General features: G+C 35.1%; 1 protein-coding gene across 1 annotated transcript in view; it reads right to left on the reverse strand.

The window, feature by feature from the left end:
- Nucleotides 1-24,048, reverse strand: part of LOC141295354 (SR-related and CTD-associated factor 8-like) — a 31,255-nt gene that overhangs the window by 1,499 nt on the left and 5,708 nt on the right. Inside the window, exons 3-5 of the mRNA XM_073826567.1 lie at nucleotides 2,105-2,149; nucleotides 1,333-1,494; nucleotides 1,075-1,231 (exon numbers count right to left, since the gene is read on the reverse strand). Of these exons, the coding sequence (XP_073682668.1) occupies nucleotides 1,075-1,231; nucleotides 1,333-1,494; nucleotides 2,105-2,149 (364 nt within the window). The remainder of the gene's footprint in view (nucleotides 1-1,074; nucleotides 1,232-1,332; nucleotides 1,495-2,104; nucleotides 2,150-24,048) is intronic.

Here is a 24,048-nt window from a genome sequence, read left to right on the forward strand (position 1 = left end):
ACAAAACCAGTCATAAGGTTAAATTTTCAAAACTGAGATATATATATATATATATATATATATATATATATATATATATATATATATATATATATATATATATATATCAATAAATAAGCTTTCTATTGATGTATGGTTTGTTAGGATAGGACAATATTTGGCCGAGATACATCTATTTGAAAATCTGAAATCTAAGGGTGCAAAACATCAAAATACTGAGAAAATCACCTTTAAAGATTTCCAAATTAAGTTCTTAGCAATGCATATTACTAATCAAAAATTACATTTTGATAGGTTTACAGTAGGAATTTTACAAAAAAATCTTCATGGAACATGATCTTTATCATAAAAAGAAAAATCAATAATTTTGACCCACACAATGTATTTTTGGCTATTGTTACAAAAAACCCGGCGACTTAAGACTGGTTTTGTGGTCCAGGGTCACATATATACACGTAGGTGCCGCATTAGTGACTGTTTCTATGGGCCGCTATATGTAAGCCGTCCACCATATTGCAGCTGTCAACTTGACGTCATTCACCATAGTAATCACTGAATATTCGTAATACCACAGTCCTGCACAGCTGTTGGTCTGTGAACCTATAGTATGGCGAATGACGTCAAGTTGATCGTTCCAAGATGGCGGATGCATCTATGTGCTTGGAGCGGTCCAATGGGGTATATATAGATATCTATGGTTTCAACAAAGTGGTTGCCAATCAACACACAAAAGTAAACAAAGGTGTATGTTTGTAGTGTAATTTACAACAGCTTTGAATGCGGCTCAACCAATCAGAATCAAGAACCTAAACTTAAAGTCTAAATGAGTGTTACATTTATGAAGTGGTTACAATGAGCATGTGTTTTATTGTTTGTGCAACGATTTGCAGACATTATTTACAGCAGAAGTGTGGGTGAATGAGTGGCGAGGGAGGCATTATAGGTGCAATAAAGAGTTTTAATCCAGCCCTGCATATTGACTCTAGTTGGTGTAACTGATTACTCTTAATATAAAACATGTTGCCAAAAAAGTATATTGTTTCACAGAGGACGTAATATGAGTGTGTAACTTACCTGGAGTAGTGCTGTTGACGGGTATGGCACTGCTGGCAGAGACGGGCGTAACGCTGGGGGGTGGGAGTCCTGCTGCCATATCCAGTAGAGGCTGGATGATGTCACTTTTAAAGACATTGTTCTTCTGCCATAGATTTAGTACTCGGACAATCTTACTCTGCAACACAACAATAAAAATGAAAAATAAGCAAGAAGAAAAAGAGTGTCTAGACAAGCCCTTTATCATTTGAGTACAGGGGGCATAAGAAACTAACGCACCTTGTCATCAGCTGGGCAGCGGTAGAGGTTTTGGAACGTTGTAATGATGTTCTTACTAAAGCGTGGAGCAAAAACATCTTTCTCTTGACCAAACTGGTGACGAGACTGCCGTACAATGGAATCGACGACATACAGACCAGGGACTTTGTACTCAGGCTTGCACTACACACATAAAAAAAAAAAAAAAAAGAAATTAAAGAATGATGAAAATGTCTGTGGGGTCTGGTGTTTAAATCCCCAGAATTATATATAATATAATTTATAATATAATTATATAGTTTTTGAAAGTAAACTTGACAGCTTGGTGATTTTCTGTGCATCCTAAATTACAACCATCAGCTTTGTATCATCACAGCAATGATAAACAAATTTAAGCACAGCACTTTTTCAGAAAAACAAACTGCTTCAGACACAGTGACAAGCAAACAATTGACTGTGCAAAATGCATTTTCACATAAAGCATATTTAAAATATTAAATACTAAAAGTATTTTATTGGTTCTGAGTTGACAAAGTAGCTGTTTAATAAGATACTTTAAGATGTTGTGACATTCTGGGTGACAATGTTACATTAAAATATTTTCATTTATGATTAAATAATTCATACATTAGAAGGTTTAAGTTGTCATTAATTATTTTGATTATTCATCAAAAACTTCACATGCAAAAATAAAATTACAGTGTAGGAACATTCAGCTCCCTCTAGGCATTTTCCAAACCTCTATTAAATATCCATTAGTTTATTTTGCATTTGCGAGACAACAACAACTGACCTTTTGAATGAATTTCTCCACACTCTGGACGACATGTTTGTAGAACTGAAAAAGATAAACAAACAAACAAAATAAACTCAATCTTCAATATGAAGATTCAGGCACACATTAATGGCATAAACTGTAGATGAGCATTTACTGTATCTGTGCACTGAACACCTCAACTAGATAGAGAACCAGAGCTGGACATGTGATATATGTAACATGTATTCAACAGGATAGTCCACTGTTTCCTTTCCTTGTCATTGCATATTGGTTAGTTGACAAACATAAGAAGACTCTTACTGAAAACCAATAATGAAAACACATGTTAATTAATATTCAATTAGTTAATCAAATTTATTTTAAATAAAATCAAATTATTAAAAAAAAAAAAAAAATCAATTTATGTGTTTCAATTTCCATCTAATCAGTGACTATAATAAAAACTGGTAATACTTTACAATAAGGTTCTTCAGTTAACATTAGTTAACCACATTAGTTAACATTAACAATGAACTGCACTTATACAGCATTTATTAATCTTTGTTAATGTTAATTTCAACATTTACTAATACATTAAAATCTTGTTAACATTAGTTAATGCAGAGTGAACTAACATGAACAACTGTATTTTCGTTAACTAACGTTAATGAATATTAGTAAATACAGTAACAAATGTATTGCTCATGGTTAGTTCATGTTAGTTAGTACATTAATGTCTAACTAATGAACCTTATTGTAAAGTGTTACCTAAAAACTTAATAAAAAAAAAATGTATTCCAAACACATGTAAATAATAAAGGCGTGCATATAAGAATGCTCCATTTTAGAGTTATTTTTTTCTTAATAGGAACTAATGAGTTTTTGAACAATGTTTTTACTGAGTTAAAATGTAACAACATTGCTTACAAGCTTTAATTGATGTCATTCCACAGCCTGAAACACAGATTGAGCAATTACACGATACATTTTAAATTGTACCGTTTCTTTCAACATACTTTCAGATGTTCATTCATATTTACTTGGTGTTATAACTGGTAAAGAGGAAGAGAAGATCAATTCATGTGCTGCCTGTACTGAAATGGCTACAGCAATTGGTCACTTCACATTAAAGTGTCAAAACAATGTTTATTGTTTGTATTTTGCAATTAACCATTTGATAACTGATACTTTTAAAAGTAACAAAGCACAAAGCTTATTGTGATTGACTAAAAGACTGATCTTGAGATTTAATAATAATTTAATAATCCTGTTGTAGTTCATCCATGTGTGCACAAAAAAGAAAAATAAATAAAAGTCAAAACACTCCATCAGAGAAACACTAATTAAACCTCTCAGTTTCAGTCAATGATTTCTACACTCTTAAACTATTTTTGGCGCATCAATACTAAATGTATTTCTAAGGACAAAATGCACCCTAAAACCAGTGCATATAGAAAGAGCTGCTGCCAGGAAAAAATGCACAATCCAAATAATAAGACGACTTTATAATAAAACTCTGGAGTATAAGGTGCTTTTTCTGAGACCTGGAGATGATTTGACATTTGTGCTTAAAGTTATTTAACATTTTAATAGCTAAAGTCTGATTACACTGTACTCAGCACAAACTGTGCTATAATGTGTACTTAGCATGTGTGTACAATTTCTAAGTTTATGCATGGTCAGTAAAAATCTTAATTTCTTTAAATCAGTGAAATAAGGTCATAACCCAGATACTAAAGTTTTGTACGTGCTTTAAACACATAAGCCTTTAACATGGCTTGCCCTGTTATTCTGGCACGTGTAAGCTTTCTAATGTGCAAGAGATGATCACATAACTTAAGTTTATAACCTTATCTGGAATTGTTATAAATTCACATAACCTCCTTTTTTACGTAAAGGCTCCTTTATGAGTCCTAACAGCATGCAATTCTCTATTAAACTTCAGACCTCACTGAACAAGTGCAAACATGAATGCGTGCAAACACTGACATGAAGCTCAATAATTCTGATTAAATATTTTACAAAAATATTTTGTTGTTTGAGGTTTAATGTAGGCTTAAATTTCAACAATTAATCTAAGAGTAGTTTTATTACAGCAATAATAGTTTTTCAGTTATATTAACATTCCTAGTACTGGTTCAGTCCCTAAATTCGTCATTAAAAAAAAAAAAGATGTGATGCAGGATTAGGGACTACAGCTAAATTGTTTTATGTGATTAAGTGATTACGACTTAGCATGTTTAATTTATACGTTTCCTTAATTGTATATTGCATTTATGAATAAATGTTGTATTTAAATGTAAAAGTTTAACAATGTGTCAATTTAAAATTATAGAGGCAGCACTTCAAAAGCAATCTGTGCCTAATGTAAAGACACCATAGTGGTGGTCGATGCAAAAATCAAAGCAGCAGCTACCTACACCAACTTATGTTTTGCATTTGAATCCATTCCACAGATTTACAGAGATGTACAAAAAAAAAAATGCCATAATTGTGACCGCACAGTCTGTTTAAATGTCTACCACTGCAACATGCTTATATATACACCAAATGTCTTTACACAGTGTACACACACACACACACACACACACACACACCAACATATACATACATTAGGAGTGGGCGATATGGCAAAAATATCAATCACAATTAAAAAAAAAAAAAATCACGATTTTTCACGAATCTTCGTAGTGTTAGTTTTACTATTTTACAAGTTGTCTGAGCAGTACAGCCAAACTAATTTCCCTATTTTAAAACCAAAACCTTACAAGGTAACAAAATATAAAATAAAAAGAATGGCAGATGTTTATTCATTATTTTATTTTTATTTTAAAGTCATTATTTTATCTTTGTTATTAAAAAATAAGAACAAAGATAGGCTACATGTTACAAATACACATAATAAACAATTAAAACAAAGTGATTTAATTTTCAGGTACAGTATGTGTATTTATCAGTAGCATTCAAGAAATTTAATTAACAAATAAAAATAAAACACTATATACACTATAGACAAATTATACATTGACTCTTATTAAAGCAACTGTATTAGTTCTTCAGTCAAGAGCAGTGATTTTTCTTCGTGTTTTGTTTTACTAGCCTGCCTTTACTAGCTTTCAATATTGTGATATCACTGTATATTGTATACCATTATAAAAGCTTTAGCAATTATTGCAGCATGAAAATTTGATGGAGTCACATGCCTAATACACCCTGAGAAACTCTCTGCATGGCCCTGAATACAACGGATGAATTTTAATGACTACAATGTACTTAAAGTGTGTACTAAGCACTAGGAAAATACACGTATCAGATCCAGAAGCCAGTTGCATAAACATAACCACTATGTTAACACTTTAGTTTAACCAACTAGCAGTTAGGAAAAAGGTAATCTATTACACTTTTCAGATTCAAATTAGACCAATTTTGTAACTGAATTTAAAAAAAAATCCTGGAGAAAAAAAAACCTTAAGACTAGTCAGTTTATGATGTCTTAAATGTCCACCGAAGTGCCTTGAAACAGCAGCGTTTTTTAATGTGTTCAAATGAAACAAAGACAGGGTGGGACATAGAGAAGCTCCACCATTTAAAAAAAAAAGTCAATAGTGTTTCATTTATATCATAGCTCGGCCAGAGCTGTTAGTTGAGCATGTTAAAGCCGCATTTGAGAGATTTTGACAGCCACAGTCTAATATATTACTCCTTAGAATTCAATATGAAACTGTTACTAAAGCAAAACAGCGATCATAATCATGCTGAGCATGTGTAGTTTAAAAAGCGTGTAACTTATGTTGGTGGATGACACAGTGTTATCTCTTCTACATCAGTGCTGTTTCTAATACCAAGATTGTCTGTTTTTCTCCTTCTAATCTCATCCATATCACTATAAAGTCCAATATTCTGTGTGCATTCAAATGGGTCCGATGTTTTTTTTTTTTTATTTAGCCCCAATGGAAAGCATATTTACACGGTCTGAAAAATTCCCTAACCCCTGTATAGTGCACTATGTGCAATTTACTATATAGAAAATACTACTTCTGTGAACAAGTGACCGATTTCAGCCGCAGCTTTAGTGTCTGTTTATATTGTAGGAGGCACAATGCTTCAGATTCTAGAGAGCATTTGATTGGGCAGACAATCTGATGAGATGATAAAGCTATACAATATAGGTTTTTACAATACAGAAGCACCTTCACAGTAATAAACAGGAAAATAATCTAGGCAAACTTCAAATATGAAACTGACGAGTAAACAAAAAGACACATCTCCTACCCTGGAAATCCAGAGGTCTCGCGAGAGCACAATTTGAATTGTCTCTGCAAGACACTCTGGCATCGAACAATGATGCACGTTACTGCATTACGTAAGCAGTTCTGGGAACCAATCAAATCGGTGTATCTGATGTAGGTGGGCCAGAGGCGAGCTAAACTGATGACGACAGCGCTGCAACATCCGGAATCATTTAGTAAACATTGAAAGCTGGCTACAGATGAACACCAGTTGTTTGAAACGGCTTTGGCCGCTACAATGAACGAGTTAGACTTGGCTTTTCATATAAAAGAGGAACAGAAAACCACGCTCGAATCACTCCTTTGCAAGAAGGACGTTTATGCTGTTTTGCCGACTGGATAGGGCAAGAGTTTAATCTATCAGTTAGCTCCGCTGGTACCTAAGCGTATGGGGCTGTATTGTTGTGATTGGTCATGGCGTTATCCAATTGCGTGCAGTGAGAGTTTCAAATGCATGCTTGGTGCCGCCCCTCCAGTTAGGCCCTTTTCATTGCTCAATGCCAGACCCTTAATCTTAATAGATTAGGGTCTGGATTTTTTCCAGGCTACACATCTCCTTGATGAGCAATCAAAACCCCTACTCTTCTCGCCATAGGAGCTATGTTTCCCCTTACAGTTCACTACCGGTGTCGCTGTTTTCTAGCAGCAGATCTTTGCATGTGCAACAAAGGAATTCACGTGTAGCCATCCAGAAATTAAGGTATTAATGACATGCCGTGAATCCAGTTAAAAGGGAAGATAATATGACAGTAGATTACAGACTGGCGAATCAACAATATATAGGGGGATATAGAGACTGCAAATCTTGACGACATGCCGCTTTGAGTTCTGGGAAACTGCTTTGTTTTTCCACCATACTGGGAGGATGGAGAATTGCAACAGTAACTCAGCGTTCAGAGAGAAAACTGGTCAATGTACTGTTTTTCCACCTTTTCTACGTGTAAAAACATCACGGGAAGCAGGTCACGGAAAGACGCTGGATTGTAAATCCATTAATAAATGTTACTAATTTAACCCACTGCCTATCACTCAAAAAAATAACACTTGCGTGTTTTTGAAAGTTTTGATTTTGTTTGGTTTAGTGATTAATATTAACTTTGCAAGTATGACTCTCACTCAGCTTGTAAATTAGCAGAACTTAAACAGTTCTAAATGCTAAATTCCGCGCAAATATTAAGCTCTTTTATTGTGTTTGAATGGACAAATTAGGGCTGGGCGATATGGCTGAAAACTATATCACGATATCAGTGTTTCATATCGGTCGATATCGATAATTATTGATATTTTTATGACCCATTTAAAATAAGGACCAGGTGAAAAATATATTACACTCAAGCATTTTTATTTTAAACTTAACCTGCCTCTGATCATAATCCCCTGTAATAATATTAAGACAGAAATGTCAACAACCATGGAAAACTCAAATAATTAAAATGTAAACATAAGTCTAAAGTCACAATATACACTTAATTATCTCTTAATCCTCAATTCAAACCCCATTCATTGTTGATGAAGTGAATGGTCAAGCTAATGTATGGCCCAGAAGTACGGCTTGACCACAGGTCAGAGGTTGTTGCAAAGTACTTGGCTGATTATATTTTTTTCTGCACAGATTGCTGGTTGTCAGTAGCCAACATTACTTCTTTCCCGGTACTTTAGCCTATACTTTGTGTAATAACAAAAATATTTATTTAAGTGAAAAAATAAGTCCAAAACTTTCAACATTTTGAACAATACGGGCCTTACAATCTTTTTTTTTTTTCAGAAATTCTTGGTTTTAATTTTTCTGATAATCAAATGAAAGCAAAATCACAGATTTATTTTTAAAAATAAAAATAAACGGAGCTTTACTGTTAAAATTAATACATAGAAGAAAAATTATATTCAGTTAAAAAAAGGTTTAATAATAATAATAGTATTTTTTCAACAATTAAGTGGTGACTCTTTCTTTTATTTTTTATCATATATATTGTTTTATGTAAATTATTTAAATGTGAACATATAAACACCTACATTATACTGTACAGTAATACAAGACTAATATTGTTCTGTTACATGTTAAACCGTACTTTTATTTTGACAGGTTGCCGTGAAGTTTCAGTGTGTAATACAGTATGAATGATGCTAGTTTCACTAATGAAACGGTAAAATTGACAAAAAGTGACACTCACAGCAGCTTTGGAGATTTATTGGAGTTTGTCTGTTCATGTGAGATGCAAAGGCCAAAAATTAGCGGGAGCGTCACTTGTGCTTCAGTATGCGTGTAGTGAAAATAAAACGCGTCTCCTCCATTCATACATAGAGGCAAACGGAACATGCAGGATTCTTATTGAAACGGTCTTTTTGCATTTCAGTTTTCACAGACACTAGTCCATATCGCGATCTGAATTAATTAACAGACCAACTTTTGATTTATTGGTCCAAAAATCGACGAATTCCGCGGCATTCCGCCCTATAGTAAAGTCCGTTTTTATGAATGGAGTCCGCCTTCCCGTCTGTGAGGAGACATTGTAAACGCGCGATCATGTAGAGACAGAAATCAAATGCCGTCGTGTAAATAAGATAAATAACATAAGGCTATTTAGTTTGTTTAATACAACAACATGGACCCGTTCTGTAGGAAAGATAACCTTAACTTCTATTGTGATCTGGCGCTATGAACTGAACGTTAAAGGGGGGCTGGGCGGGCCGACGAAGAATACAAAATATCGAACGTTTTATCGAACACATTTTTTATTGATATCGATCTCTTGTCTATCGCGATATATATCGTTATCGTTTTATCGCCCAGCCCTAGGACAAATTCACGCAAAAACATTGTCAAAATTCCCGTCTTGGCAAGTATCCTAGCAGACAAAGCCAGCTAAACGTTAAGAATCAGTGCACTGAATCAGTGCATTCTCTTAAATTGACAGCAATTTCTTAACACTTACCAGCAACAAGGAAATCACTCACTGCTCTTGATTGAATAGCTTTTGTAACTTTAATAAAAAAAACTTATACTGCAATGTTTTTTACATTTGACCATTTTATTCAGTTTCTGTACCTAAAAAACTAATGTTAGACCTACCTAAAAAAAAAAAAAATGAAAAATCTGTATCTTTGCTTTACTGTATTTATTTGTGCTGTTGCTTGTAGTTAGATAGATTATTCTTATTTCTTTACTTTGTAATTTTCCCTAAACACAGCACATACTGAACCGTATTGAAACCCTGACTCTAAAACCGTGATACAAACCGAACCGTGAGTAAGTTGAACCGTTGCACCCCTACTGTTCACTAAATATGAATGAGTCCCACAATCTCTGATTCTCTTCTGTGGCCATAGAAAAACTATTTACAATTACAACAATTATACTTAGTCATTAAAACGTTTCCAACAAAGAAATGGATGGACTTTTGTCAGCTTGTTGAGAACACACTTTTATCTGGATATTCTACCACATGGCTAAAGTGACAGTGAATGTTCAGTGGGCGACACCGTTTTCACGGTAATCAGATCAACATTGTAAACTAAATTTGACAAAAGTTAGGTGGAAAAAATCTAATTATCATGCAAAGCAATAAAATAGCTATTCTTTCCTAAAAATGATACAATAAATGATGTGAATATTTAACTTAAAGACAAAAACAAAAATGATAAGCAGGTATCCGTATTAATTTCAGCAACGCAGCGTGACGTAGCTTCATATACTCTATAAGCAAATATTGATCACTAGAAGTTGTAATACGCAAACAGCCCTGGGCTAAGAGAACTGAATTCTAAGTGTGAACACCCTAATGGTGCGTTCACACCAGACGCGACTTGCGCGAATAAATCGCGCTATTCGCGCGTAGTTGGACGCTTGAACACTTTAAGTTTACTCGATTCATTCACGCGTGACATTTACTTCACAACAGACGCGAATTCGCGTCATGGGAGGGGCGTCTGCCACTCGTCAGCGGGAAAGCAGTTGTAAAATAGGTGAATGAGCCCAATTTGCCAGCTTTAGCTTGCTTGTAGTCTCAATATGTAGGTCAGATTGAGTAAAGAGCGTTTTTTTTTAATTTACCAGATTGTCCGACCTCTTCACTCACTTTCTTCCAAGCAAGATCCTTTTTATTCCTGTTTCTATAAAAGTACAAAGATGTATCGTACAGCTCCGAGTAACCACTGACAGCAACGGTGATTTTGTCCTCCATTGTTGTTTCGGATTTCTGCCTCCGTCACTACTAGAGCAAGCTCCTGATTGGTTAACGTGGCGCGAATTTTTGCCAAAGTTCAGATTAACCCTTTGAGAAAAATATAAATAAATAAAAGACTAATTTTATCTCAAATAAAAGAACACATTATTAAATCACTACATTATTGAAATACACTGCTCTCGGCAGTGTGGCCATCTTAGCGATGTTTGTTAAAAGTACCCCTGGTGAGGTATTGCCCCACCATGGACATTCAAAACACAAACAAAAAAAACAGCTCTCAAAAGAGTATGCGTTCTAGTATCCTAAATGGTGTCTAAAACACATCGAACACCCTAAACCACCCAATGTCTTAAACAGTGTCTAAATAAGACAAAAATCTTAATTTGGTTCTACATCTTTCATATTTCAAATGGCAATCATATGTCAATCTGTCCTTTTTTGACCAAATAATGCAGTGCTGCTCGCCCTAAAATTCTGAATAAAAAGGTTTTGCAATATGATGAGAGGTGACAGGTGGGTGGTCTCTCTCAATTAATTCTAAATCCAACTAAAAAAGGGGCACTGGTTGATTAGTTAATTTCAGTGGTGGTGTGTTTAAGAGACTTCTGAAATAAAAGAGACCCTTCCCAAAGTGTTTTATTGCGAAGATGAACGTTAGTGTGCAATACTGTCTATCTGAGGCCATGCCTTTTTTTTTTCTTTTTTTTTTCCATAAGCAGAGTAATATAAAGTATATGTGTAGTCAGCTTCTTTCAATAGGTGATATATATATAGGTTTACATAGGTGTAATATATGAGATCATATGTAGCACCGTGGACCTGTGAGGCACAACATTTTGTTCCTTTATGTCTCTTCATATAGTAGAATGAAAATAAAGCTCACTTGAACTTAAACTATTACAGGCAATGTAGTAAATAATGTTTAAATAAAGATTCTTATTCAAATAATTTTGTTTAAGACCGTAACATATCACCAGGAGCCATGGGTAATTTGTATCCATTTTGTCTGAGGCTATGCTTTTCTTTTGACAATCAAAGTGTCTGTACCCATTGTGCTACCAAGGAACACAGGTTAAGCTACAAATAACCTTTAGTATTCTACTGAAGAAAGTCTGTCACCTTTATCTTGGCCCTGAGGGTGAGTAAATTAACAGCAAATTTAAATTTTTGGTTGAATAATTCCTTTAACAATGATTAACTTTTAAATACGGAGCGAGGATCACATCACAAGTCCAACAGAAAATGTTACATTTTATCATTTTGTAGAAATAAACGACCAGAAAACTTGTGCAACAAAAGGTTATTTGGGCTATTTATTTGGTTGACAGTGTGCAATATATATCGTCTGCAAATTACGTGATGAAGTGCGCGCACACATTTAACAAAAAAAAAAATAAAATAAAATCATTCCAAACAGCCACAGCACTGTTTTGGGTCTCTGAGCAACATGACAGCATTTCGATCCTGAATTAATCAACTGTTATGTATTTGTAAAGGCAAGTTAAAGCATTCTATGTTTCTCTGAGCTGCATTAAACGGTGTGTAAACATCTAAATGCCACTTCAGATGGAGCTTCTGTGTTTCCTCTGCACTGCAAAGATGAATTGTTGATAATGTTGATATTGATTTCATTTTCAACAGCACATATGTAAAAATTTGAATCTAAAGATGCACACATGCAAAAAAAAGCCTTTATAAAAGGTAAACTGCCAATAAAAAAAAATCTATTTAAACTTACTGAAAAAGATTAATTTCTATCACTGCTGTGAACTGACCACACAGAATATGAGTCTGATCGAGGATGGGAATTTCATTAACACAGACTAGTCTGTGGTTTGTCTGAATGACAGGTCAGTGTTAATGAAACTTATTACGAAAGTATAGTTTGGCACAACCCTAAGCCAAACAGTTCACTCACCTAAGCACAAAGTGATATTTAAATATTTACTGAAACAAATGACCAATGACTAACAAATGAAAAAGAATAAACATTTTCATCAGGACAGCTCTTGTGGGACAGGTTCTGAAATTCCAGCAAACCATTCTTCGATTCCTGAAAGGAACCAAGTGTAAAAACCCACCAAATGTCTTAATATCATGACATGCCACAGATCTTTGCAAGAAACAATTACATTACTTGCCATGTAAGTCTATGCAGTCCATTCAGATCATGGGACTACATATTTACAGTTCATATGTACATGGAATGCATGAAGAAATTCCATTCGGAACTACGGGCCAGTTGCATAAACTGTCTAAAAAGGTTAGACATCTATTTTTTTTCCTTCAACACTGGTTATAACTTAAGTCAGCTGCAAAAAGGTAGATTGGTTTAAACAACCCTGATGTTTCGTTCTTCACTCTTTGAGTGTCTTGTTCATCATATTTATTTTCATATAAAAACAACAGAGCTGAAATTATATGTTTACTACCAACACAGCGAGTGTGAATAATGTGATAACTGCCTTTGATCTTGTAGGTATCCGTTTCAATTCGAGAGATCAGAACTGTCCATCTTAATTGCACTTATTTCACTTCTCCCCTCACTACATCCGTCTAACTCTCACCTACATTTCAGGCGAGGCGCATCTCAAACGAGCCTAATATTACAGTAACTGTATAACTTTATAAGAATTATTACAATGGAAAAGCCACAGCATTAAAGGGTCAGTTCAACCAAAAATTATTGTTCAGTCATCATTCACTCACCCACATTTAATTCCCAATCATTAAAACTTTTGATCACCCTTGAAACACAAATGAAGTACATTTTACTGAAACCTGAGATCAACTAAAAGTCTATTCCACCTAAACTTAAATAAGAGACTGTAAGAGATATCTATACAAATCCATAAAGCAGTTTAATCCAAGGCATGATTACTTTATATGATGAGTGGGGCTAGCACTAACAACTATTTTTATATTGATTAATCTAAACGACTAATTTCCCACAAAAAACAAAACTTTACTTAAAATAAATTTATTTATTATTTTAAATAAAATCAATTAATTGGAGATGCTTTTGATTATTGAAATTTAAATGGAATTCAGAAGAGTAATGGAAAAGAATTTGGTAAAAATAAAACTGTAAAACTCAAATAAATTAGACAGGCTTTTTGATTAAAAAAAATAACAATAATAATAATAATAATATTATTTTAACCATTAAAACTTAAAGAAAAATTTAAGTAAAAAAAGAATTTGGAAATAAAACTGATTTCATAGGGCCCTATAATTATAATTTTTTTTTTTTGCAGTAATAAAAATAGATGCAAGTAAACAATAGCCTTTAAAATATATACATATATAATAACAATGAATGAGGCAATAATAATTATTCAAATAAAAAATGTATGTAAACTCAGAGTGAGGGTTTAAACTTTTATTTTGAAATTGCAATAAACACTAGCATAATGACATGTATTCTCCTGAGTTAGGTTTATAAACGATTTTACAAATCTGATGAAACGGCGCATGTTGCATTCCCAGATGAACGTTATAATAAACCCAAACTCACAAAAACATGCAGAGATGGATGACAGTTCCTGTGGAACAGCATACAGTGAACGGAGCTGCTGTGAGATGCATGTACGTAACCTACATGTATATAATGTATATAATTGACGCACATATATTAAACCTGCATTGTATGTATTTAACTGAATCACAACGTTTGTGAATTCACAATTATGCTTAATTTATTTTAAATGGGTTTAATATACAATGCAGCTTTGGAAAACTTTGTGAAATGCATCACTTCCGGTATTTTGCCGGTTACTTGATGAGGGCAAAGTGAAAGAGGATTTTTAAAAATCGAATAATCGATTAGAATCAACAAATCGCAACAGCCCTAATGATGAGCAGATTTATTCTTTAACAGTTGAGCTTCAGTTTATCATATTTGATGTGCTCTATGAATGTGCATTAATCAATGTTTATGTAAACAAAGGCCTTTTCCTTTTATCACAATGTGATTGTGTCTCTTCAAATGACTTGGATTAAACTGTTAGTTTCATATGGATTCCGTTTATGATCTCTTTGAATCACCAATGTTTTGCTGGACTTTTATTAACAGTACAAAATCTCTGAGGTTTAATTAAAAAGCTCTTCATTCGGGTTTTGAAAATAAACAAATCTTATAGGTTTGAAAAGTAATTTCATAAATCTCAATCTGTCCTGTTCACATAGCACCTTACATACAGCATTTGAGTTGCTACTGTATTAATGAACAACCAATAATCAAGCTCCTTTTCTATTCTAATGATAACTACTTAACATCACCTGTCACTAACCAACTTTGCACTTTACCTAGACCTTGAAGAGGACTCAAACTTCTTTTCACTTCAGTCCACATCACTTTCATACTGCTTTTTTAGGAAGCCGAACAATCAGAATTTCTAAATATGACTAATGTAACACGAACGCACTATAAAAAAAAAAAAGAATATTACTTCACAATACTTGTCTTAATTTCTTTACTTACAAGAGACAAGTGACAATACATTAGAGAAGTAGCAAACACTTTTCACTACTAATATAGTGAAATGCTGTAATCATCTGCTGTCATTACAATAAAGTTTGAAACTATGCAAATTCAAAAATTATATTGGCGCACAAATCATTTCCAACACATTCTCAGTTTGCTGCATTAAAGGTGCCATAGAATGGAAAACTGAATTTACCTTGGCATAGTTAAATAATAACAGTTCAGTACATGGACATGACATACCATGAGTCTCAAACACCATCGTTTCCTCCTTATATCTAGTATTGGCAAAAGACCACCGAAAAATAGGTAAATTCCAACATAACACCGACTGTTACGAAACAGTCGGTGTTACAGCAGAGATCGTTAATAGTTACGCCTCCAACATTTGCATCGTCCAATCAAAACGGCAGATTCAACAAACCTCATATTAAAAGCGGCTAGAGCTCCTAATTAAATATATATTTTTATCCATGTGCGAGCTATTGAGCTCTGTGAAACAGCCAATCAGAGCAGAGCTCATTAATATTCATGAAGCTTCCAAATAAGGCAAAAAAGGAGCCTTTTATTCTAGGGGCAAATCCTAGGGTTGTAAATGGACCTGTAAAACCATTTCTGGAGATTTTTTGCCCTTTCCTATGCCATACACCTATGTAGATATCAGAGAACAATTTTAAATATTCTCTCAATGCATTTATGGCACCTTTAACTGTGATCTGAGCTGCTCTATGAAACACCGGATAACAAGCAGTGTAGAGTGTATTGAACACAACGCCACACTTCATTCTGAAACATAAATCTAAACAGACTATATTGTTATATTTGCTATATACTTCTAAATTAAGTTGCGGTCTTTTGCAATGTATTGTATTTTGAATTTAAACCTAGCACATCAGTTTATCATCTTTGCATGGTAAATTAGCCTTTTAATCTCTTTCTCCAAGTGTGCACGCATGCATTTGTGCGCATGAGAGAGAGAGACAGAGTAGTGTTGCAGCACTTACACTCCGTAGTCCCTGCAGACACACTGGGCGTGCCAAGCTTTTTCCCCTCTTATTATGCTTTCATTTTTCCCTGCAGCTTTGACTGTGATGAAAAGTGAGCCATTTTCTGCATATTGCGGTAAGTAAATAAAAAAAAATACAGTAGCTACTACTTAATTGCACATTAGAGCAATAGAGACATGGCAAACATGCATGAATGGGACAAAAAAAAAAAAAACACTGCACACTAGCACTAGAAACCTCCTGAAGCACACACACAGAAAGCTGCCACAGCATGCAGTCCCCAATTTAGTTGTATTTCATGCTTATTGCATTTACACACAGAATATATCTTGGATATTATTCACGCAAACATGGTTTATGTCTTAAGTAGGGCTGGTTATTGAGGAAAATTTCACAATTTGTTTCGATTTTCATTTTGATATATCTGCCATCTATTCAATATATAATATAATAATTAAAGTAATTTGTAAACAAACATTTAAACTGCAACATAAGGGAGGTTTTTTTATGATTTATTATAAATAAAGTATTATAATAACACTATAATAACAATTGTGTCTACTAGGGGTGGCACGGTACATGAAAAACAACCGAACCGTTCGGTTCGCTTGTCTCGGTTCGCAATGTAGCCTCGTGAGTGTCCTTTTTGCGCGAAATAAGAGGTGTGTGTAGACAGAGACAGTAAAAGTGGAGTGCTGCAGGTTACGTCACGTGTAGAAATGGCAAGTGGGAGAGATAAGGAAGGCTGCCCGGAGTTGGAGGATGCGCCAGCTATGATACGCTGTTCATCCAACTTGGCTGTGCTTTCAATTTTATTAAAGGAAAGGATGAAGCTGATTGGTTGGTTCATGTCACATGGCCTGCGGTGAGCTTGCGGAATTTTGAAAAGTTGAGATTTTATCTCGATGCGGCGCGGACGCGCCTGGAAAAAACAAGCGTGTCGCACCGCGTCGCTTCCATTACGAGCGTGCATACCACGCGTCTACATTTGAAAGACACTTGAGTGCGCAAAAGAGGCTTCATGTGAACGGCCCCTTAGCCAAGTCAGTTGTGTGGGAACATTTTGGATTCCATGTTACCTATGATGAAGATGGGAATAAAAGAACAGATCATCGAACTGAGACTGTGTGCAAGCATTGTGGAAAATGCATATAATATGCTAACGGCAACACTTCTAATTTGTCAGTTCATCTGAGAAGACATCACACCAGTGTGTTGGTAGACATGCAAGTTAATTCTTCAGTTCAATCTTTATGTGCTAAAAAGGCACATACATTCCTGTGGAGATACACATTATCCTGTTTTTGCCAAATAAATGAAAAGCATGTCATCAATGTCTTCTCTATTGCTGTATCAAATCTCCCCTAGCTTTCCTCAGAGATGGTCTCAATAATGTGCTTAAAGTCAAGTCCAATTCAGTTTGTGCATGATTACATGATAAAACTTTTTTTTTTAATAATGTATCCTAAATTGTGGATAATCAAGCTACATTTCATATGCCAAAACAAACTTCTGGAGTGTTAAAGATTAAAATAAAAAAAATAAAAACAAAGAACCGTACAGAACCGAAAACCGTGACCTAAAACCGTGATACGAACCGAACCGTGTTTTGTGAACCGTGCCACCCCTAGTGTCTACTCCAGTTTGTTGTTGAAATATGAACATTTAAACAGTGTAACTTCTTTTCATGATGGATTTATTCAAATATTTGGATTTATTAATATTCAGGTAATTGTAGTGCAGAACTGTGCAAACAGACTACGACTAGAAAGCGATATAAGCCTAAATTATTGCAGAGTAATGACTAACAAAGTATAAAATACTACATTTCACTCGTCTTGTGAAATTACATTTTTCCAATAAACTTGCAGACCTACTTACTATAGTTTAAAAAATTTAATTAACACACAGGGTTCGTACACATTTTTGCTAATGAATTTCCATGAGTTCTCTATGACTTTTAAGATGATATTCATGATCAAATGTTATATTTTTCAAGAATAAAAATGTGTTCAAATTTATCAAAGCATATATTAACTAAAATTAATGACTATTAATGCTACTTGTTTGCTTTCTATTCGTTTTAATAAGTACAAGCTAGGGGTGGGAAAAAAAATCGATATTGCAATATATTGTTGTGCTCTCTGTCGCAATAAATAATCGATACACTAACGGCCAATATCGATATTTTATTACAACACAAATGATTAATTTACCCGTCGTCAGTGTCACTGCCACTACCCAATATCTACCATTCTGTTTGCGGGGGCGCTGTTCGAGTAAATAGGGGTAAAGTGGCGGAAGCAGCGGCCAGTGAAGAACCATAGACTGTAAAAAATATGGACGTAGTATCCGTGACGTCACCCGTAGGATTCTGAAGCGCTAATTTGAAGCTCATAGTGGGCGGGATTCGGCCGCGCCATCTTGGAATCGCGTCATCGCGCGTCACTCCCGGATAATCAAAAATGGGCAAAAAGGCGGGATGTGGGTGGAGCTGGTTGCTGAAACCACGCCCGCCTAGAGCGACAGTGGTGACAGCAGCGGCAATCCCCCTGTCACTCAAGTGGCCACGCCCTTAATTATGCTGAACTTTAAGGCTTAATATAACTTAAACCGATGAGTTATAAAAAAAATTCACCCCCCTCACAGTTGACATGAAGGGCAAAACTAGCTATATAGACCAAAACCATTTTTTGAACCAGGCTGTAAACATACTTTTTTCTGCTGTAAAGTTGGGCATTTTAACATGGAGTGTCAATGGGATTGACTCCCTTTTGCAGCCAGCCTCAAGCGGCCAGTCAATGAATTGCAATTTCAGTCACTTCCGTGTTGGTTTCACGAGGGAGACCGGAAGGTTGCCCCTTGTGAAGAACACAAGTTATCTTACAACATCAGAGAAGAAGCGCAGAAAAAAAGAGAAGTGAGAAGAATGGCGGAAGATAACGAAAAACAAATCAAAGACGCACCCGCTAGTTGAGCATGCTGATCAGTTACGCCTGTTTCACACATACTCCGTCTGCAGTGCTTATGCGTTGAGTATTTTTTTCCGCACCCATGTTAACGGATTAGAGCGTTCACACTGCACGCGGTTGCTGTGCAAGTGCATTGACTAATACGTTGTTTATTATACGTTGAGTTTAAACGTGAATATATCTAGAATTGTATTAGTGTACTGTGATAAAAGAGTATCACAATGCTGAAAAAGCACGTTTGTATTTGAAATCAAAATAACGGATAGATGGTGTGTTTGCGGTAAACAGCCGCGGATCAGGAACGGACTGCAAACGTGTCCTGTGTGAAAGCAAAACGAGTCCGTGCTGCTTCTGCATCGCATACGTAACGCACACGGACTGCATACACACTGCAGACGGAGTATGTGTGAAACAGGCGTTAGTGTTCCTCAAGAAGAATATGCATTGATGAGACCACTGTCCAGGTTAACATAAAGCACTTTACAGTAACTTACTACTGACGTTTCAGTATCATGGTTTACACATGTTAGTTAATGTTCATGTTGTTTTTTAATGTTCAGGCACTTTTATCTGTCTAGCTGTACAGTGTTTACATTTAAGACCAGGAGGCAGTGAGTTATTATGCAAATGCATATTTCTTTGCACAGTGTTGGAAATGTTGGCATTAATAAATGTATAAGATTTCCTTATTATGGGTATTTTTTTTTCTTTTTCAGTCACATATATCGTGATATATCGTTGATGAAATTTCTTCCAATATATTGAATATCGTAGATATCGTGAATCGTGATATTATCGATATCGTGGGCCACATATCGCCACAGAATTGAATCGTGAGTTACCTGTATCGTCCCACCCCTAGTACAAGCTGCTACTGCTTCAGACATCACTGAATACTGCAACTTATTTAACCAATATTATCACTTACTGGAATTATCAGTTATCAGTAAACTCATGACCTGAATATCATTTTCAATCTAACAGTAGTATTCAGGTACAAGTATGCAAAAAATGAATAAACTGAATTATAAACAAATTTTAAAAAGTTAGAAAAGTTATTCAGTCAAGAGCAGTGATTTTCTTTCTTTTGTTGTTTGATTAACATTAATGACAGACAGCACAGCTTTATTAGGCTGCTGTCACAATACACAATGCACGGATCCAATATTGATACTCGTGCGTTTTCTTTCTCAACCATTTGCATTCACTTAAGACGAAATTGACTGTTTACAAAGATACTCGCCAGGACGGCCACATTGACATCATTTTGTGTGCAACAAGCTGCGAAAATAACTCAATATGATAGCACACGCATATAAAGCTGTCTAGCGAGTGTGACTGTAAGCACACAGAAAACCGTCTGAAACACGTCTTAAAAAGACTTGCAAATGATACATTTTTGTGATGATGCAACAATGACTCGATTAGGCAAAACAGCAGTGAAAGTCTTGTATCGCAGCATGCAGCAACTCTCTTGAAGTGCAGACGAGATATGCTGATGTGATCCCACTTTAAGAGACTGAAAGAGAGCAGACGCGATACAGTTCAATCACTCACGCCGTTTTCAAATGACTGATTCAATCTGACAGTCTGTGTGGATTTATTTACTCATGTAACCTACATGCTATATTGAATAAATGTGTACAGGAATGTCCCTCATTTTAAACTCGAAAGTTGCAGGAATGAGCAAAAGTATGCAAACTTTGCAAATTGTGATATATGCGCAATCCCACACCAAAATTTAGGACATAGTCCTAAATTATACAGAGATTTGGAAAATAAATTTCCATGACTTTTACAAATCTTTCCAGGGCCTAGAAATTTATATTTTAAATTCCATTACTTTTCCAGGTTTTCCATGACCGTACAATTCCTGACACACTTAAAACAAGGCCAAATCAAGAAACAAAACATTCCAAATGTAGAATGGTTTAGTACTTGCTCAGCACATGCCCTGATAATAGTGGCTTCCAATATTAGACTGATACTGAAAATGTACTTTAAACATCAATTTAAATGCCAATACTGGCTGATAGAGACAAAAATCACAAATATAATGCCTCACGAGAAGAACAAGTTTTTCATATTCTATTTCAGGGGCATTCAAAAAGAGGTAATTCTTCAAAGTTTATGTTTATGATGACAACCAACACACCTTCCTCAGAGACATGCCATGTTCAAGAACTCCAATATTGATACTCGTGTGTTTTCTGTCTCAACTGTTTACATTTACTTAAGACTTAATCGACTGCGTTTACAAAGATACTCGCCAGGACAGCCATATTGCCATTTTGTGTGCAACAAGCTGAAAAAATAACTCAATATGATTGCGCACGCATATAAAGCCACTTAGTGAGTGTGACTGTGAGTGCACAGAAAACCGTGTCTGGAGCCCATAATGTCTTAAAAAGACTTAGAAATGATACATTGTGACGATGCAACAATGTCTCAACTAGTCAAGTGACAGTTCTGTCAACGGTCCCAAAACGCCACTGAAAGCCTCGTATCGCACCGTGCAGCAACTCTCTTGAAGCGCAGATGAGATATGCCGATGTGATGCCACTTTAAGAGAATGAAAGAGAGCAGATGCGATACAGTTTAATCACTCATGCTGTTTTCAAATGACTGATTTAATCTGACAGTCTGTGTAGATTTATTTACTCATCTAACCTACATGTATATTGAACAAATGTGTGCAGAAATGTCCCACATTTTAAACTTCGCAAACTATGTGATACATGTGCAATCCCACACCAAAATTTAGGACCTGATACAACATAATTTTATCATACAGATATTTGTTAAATAAATTTCCATGACTCTTCCAAAACTTTCCTGGGCCTGGAATTTGATATTTTAAGAGAATGAAAGAAAGCAGATGCAATACAGCTCAATCACTCACGCCGCTTTCAAATGACTGATTTAATCTGGCAGTCTGTGTGGATTTATTTACTCATCTAACCTACATGCTATATTGAATAAACGTGTACAGGAATGTCCCTCATTTTAAACTCGAAAGCTTCAGGAATGAGCAAAAGTATGCAAACTTTGCAAACTATGTGATATATGCGCAATCCCGCCCCACAAATTAGGACCCCATTTAACGTAATTCTATTATACAGAGATTTGGAAAATAAATTTCCATGACTTTTACAAAACTTTCCAGGGCCTAGAAATTTATATTTTAAATTTCCATTACTTTTCCAGGTTTTTCATGACCGTACAATCCCTGACACACTTAAAACAAGGCCAAATCAAGAAACAAAACATTCTAAACGTAGAATGGTTTAGTACTTGTTTAACACATGCCCTGATAATAGTGGCTTCCAATATTAGACTGATACTGAAAAATTACTTCAGATGTCAATTTAAATGTCAATACTGGCTGATCTAGATAAAATCACAAATATAATGCATTACAAGAAGAACAAGTCTTTTATATACTATTTTCATTCAAAAAGATGTAATTCTTAGTTGATGTTTACATCACTAAAAGTTGATGTTCATGATGGCAACCAACACACCTTCCTCAGCAACATGCCACACTCAAGAACTTCATCTCTCACTTGGCTAAATGCAAACTAACAGTTTAAAATAAAATTGAAGCTTCAAATCTCCCAACAAACTTGTTACACAGAAGTTGTCAGCACAAAGAAGAGATACTAAATTTAACACCTGCAGGAATAAAACTCAGCACTATTCAAACGCCACCGGTCCACACCCGCAATTAATAAATACAGTTGTGATGACATCACTGAAGCAGTGAACCCTGGGGACCGTAAGGGCCCCCCTACACTTGTGCCTATATTACAGAGCGTTTTGAGTCATGTTTTATGCGGCTTCTTCCATCCTCCTTTTGAAACAGCCCATCTCCTACCTAAGCTGGTTAGGGGTTCCCTTATCTCTTTGAAACTCTCTCTCGCCCCATCCTCCTGCTTCACTTTCAGTGCTTTGGGGGAGCTGGGAGAGCTGCTGAGGGAAGGGGAAAGAGGTGTTATTCACAGAAAAACAAACAATACATTAGGAGTTCAATATACCAAGTATGCAACAACGGCAATGGCCCAAAAACACCTACAATGAGTGAGAGATAATGCAGTTAGAAAACTGATACACATGACCTGTAATCACCTTTTGCTATGAGTTATACACAGGAGGAATAAAAAAAACGTAAAGAGAACATTGTATATAAAAATGACTTGAGTGGTACATTGTATGTTGCCAAATCAGTTACTCATAGTGTTACATTAGAAATCTGATATCTAAATTGTTTCAAGGTGATGGTTTTTATTATTTATGTCTTGTCTCATACTGAAGCACCAAATCACAGATGCTAAAACACAGTAAGAAAAATGTTTACTGTGGTTCTAGGTTTATCACAGTCATTCCCACAGGGAAAAAAAACAAACATTTAAGTATTTTGGAGACACATGTGACCCTGATTCTACAAGGTATTAAGACACATTTTCAAAGAGCTAATCAAACGTGGTTAGACGAGACACGCTGCCGTTTACACTAGTGTTCTTTTTGTTTTGTGTTTTTTTACAATATAGACTTAGTTCTGGGTCAAATGTCCTTTTCAGTTCTTAAAATATTTAGTCAACCTGGTTAGTCATGTTTTAATTGACTATAAATGTTTGGGAATTTTAGTCAAAAATGTTGACATTGCATTAAACTACATTTTGGCCCTCCTTTTTTGTCAACAATATTGCATGTTAATATAATCTTAGCTAGTGTTTAATGATATCAGGGTTGGAAAGCCATGGAAAAAAGGTTGTCAATAAATATCTCACTAAGGTTTTCATTAAAAAGTCAAAAAAGTCAAAAGTCTCATTTGTCACTCATTTACACCTTCTTATAGCACATTCCTTAATTATTACATTTGTCAAGTGGGGCAAGGTGATGGTGTGATGACAAAATGTTTCCCACTTTTATTTAGCGCTAACCACTTGTGACCAGATCAACAGGTGGAAGCAGGGCTTTTGACTCCATTCAACATCTGTGTGTGGTACACCATATTTCTTAAAACTACCTTCAGCTATAGG

This window comes from Garra rufa, chromosome 21 (genome assembly GCF_049309525.1).
Source record: "Garra rufa chromosome 21, GarRuf1.0, whole genome shotgun sequence".
NCBI classification, from domain to species: domain Eukaryota; kingdom Metazoa; phylum Chordata; class Actinopteri; order Cypriniformes; family Cyprinidae; genus Garra; species Garra rufa.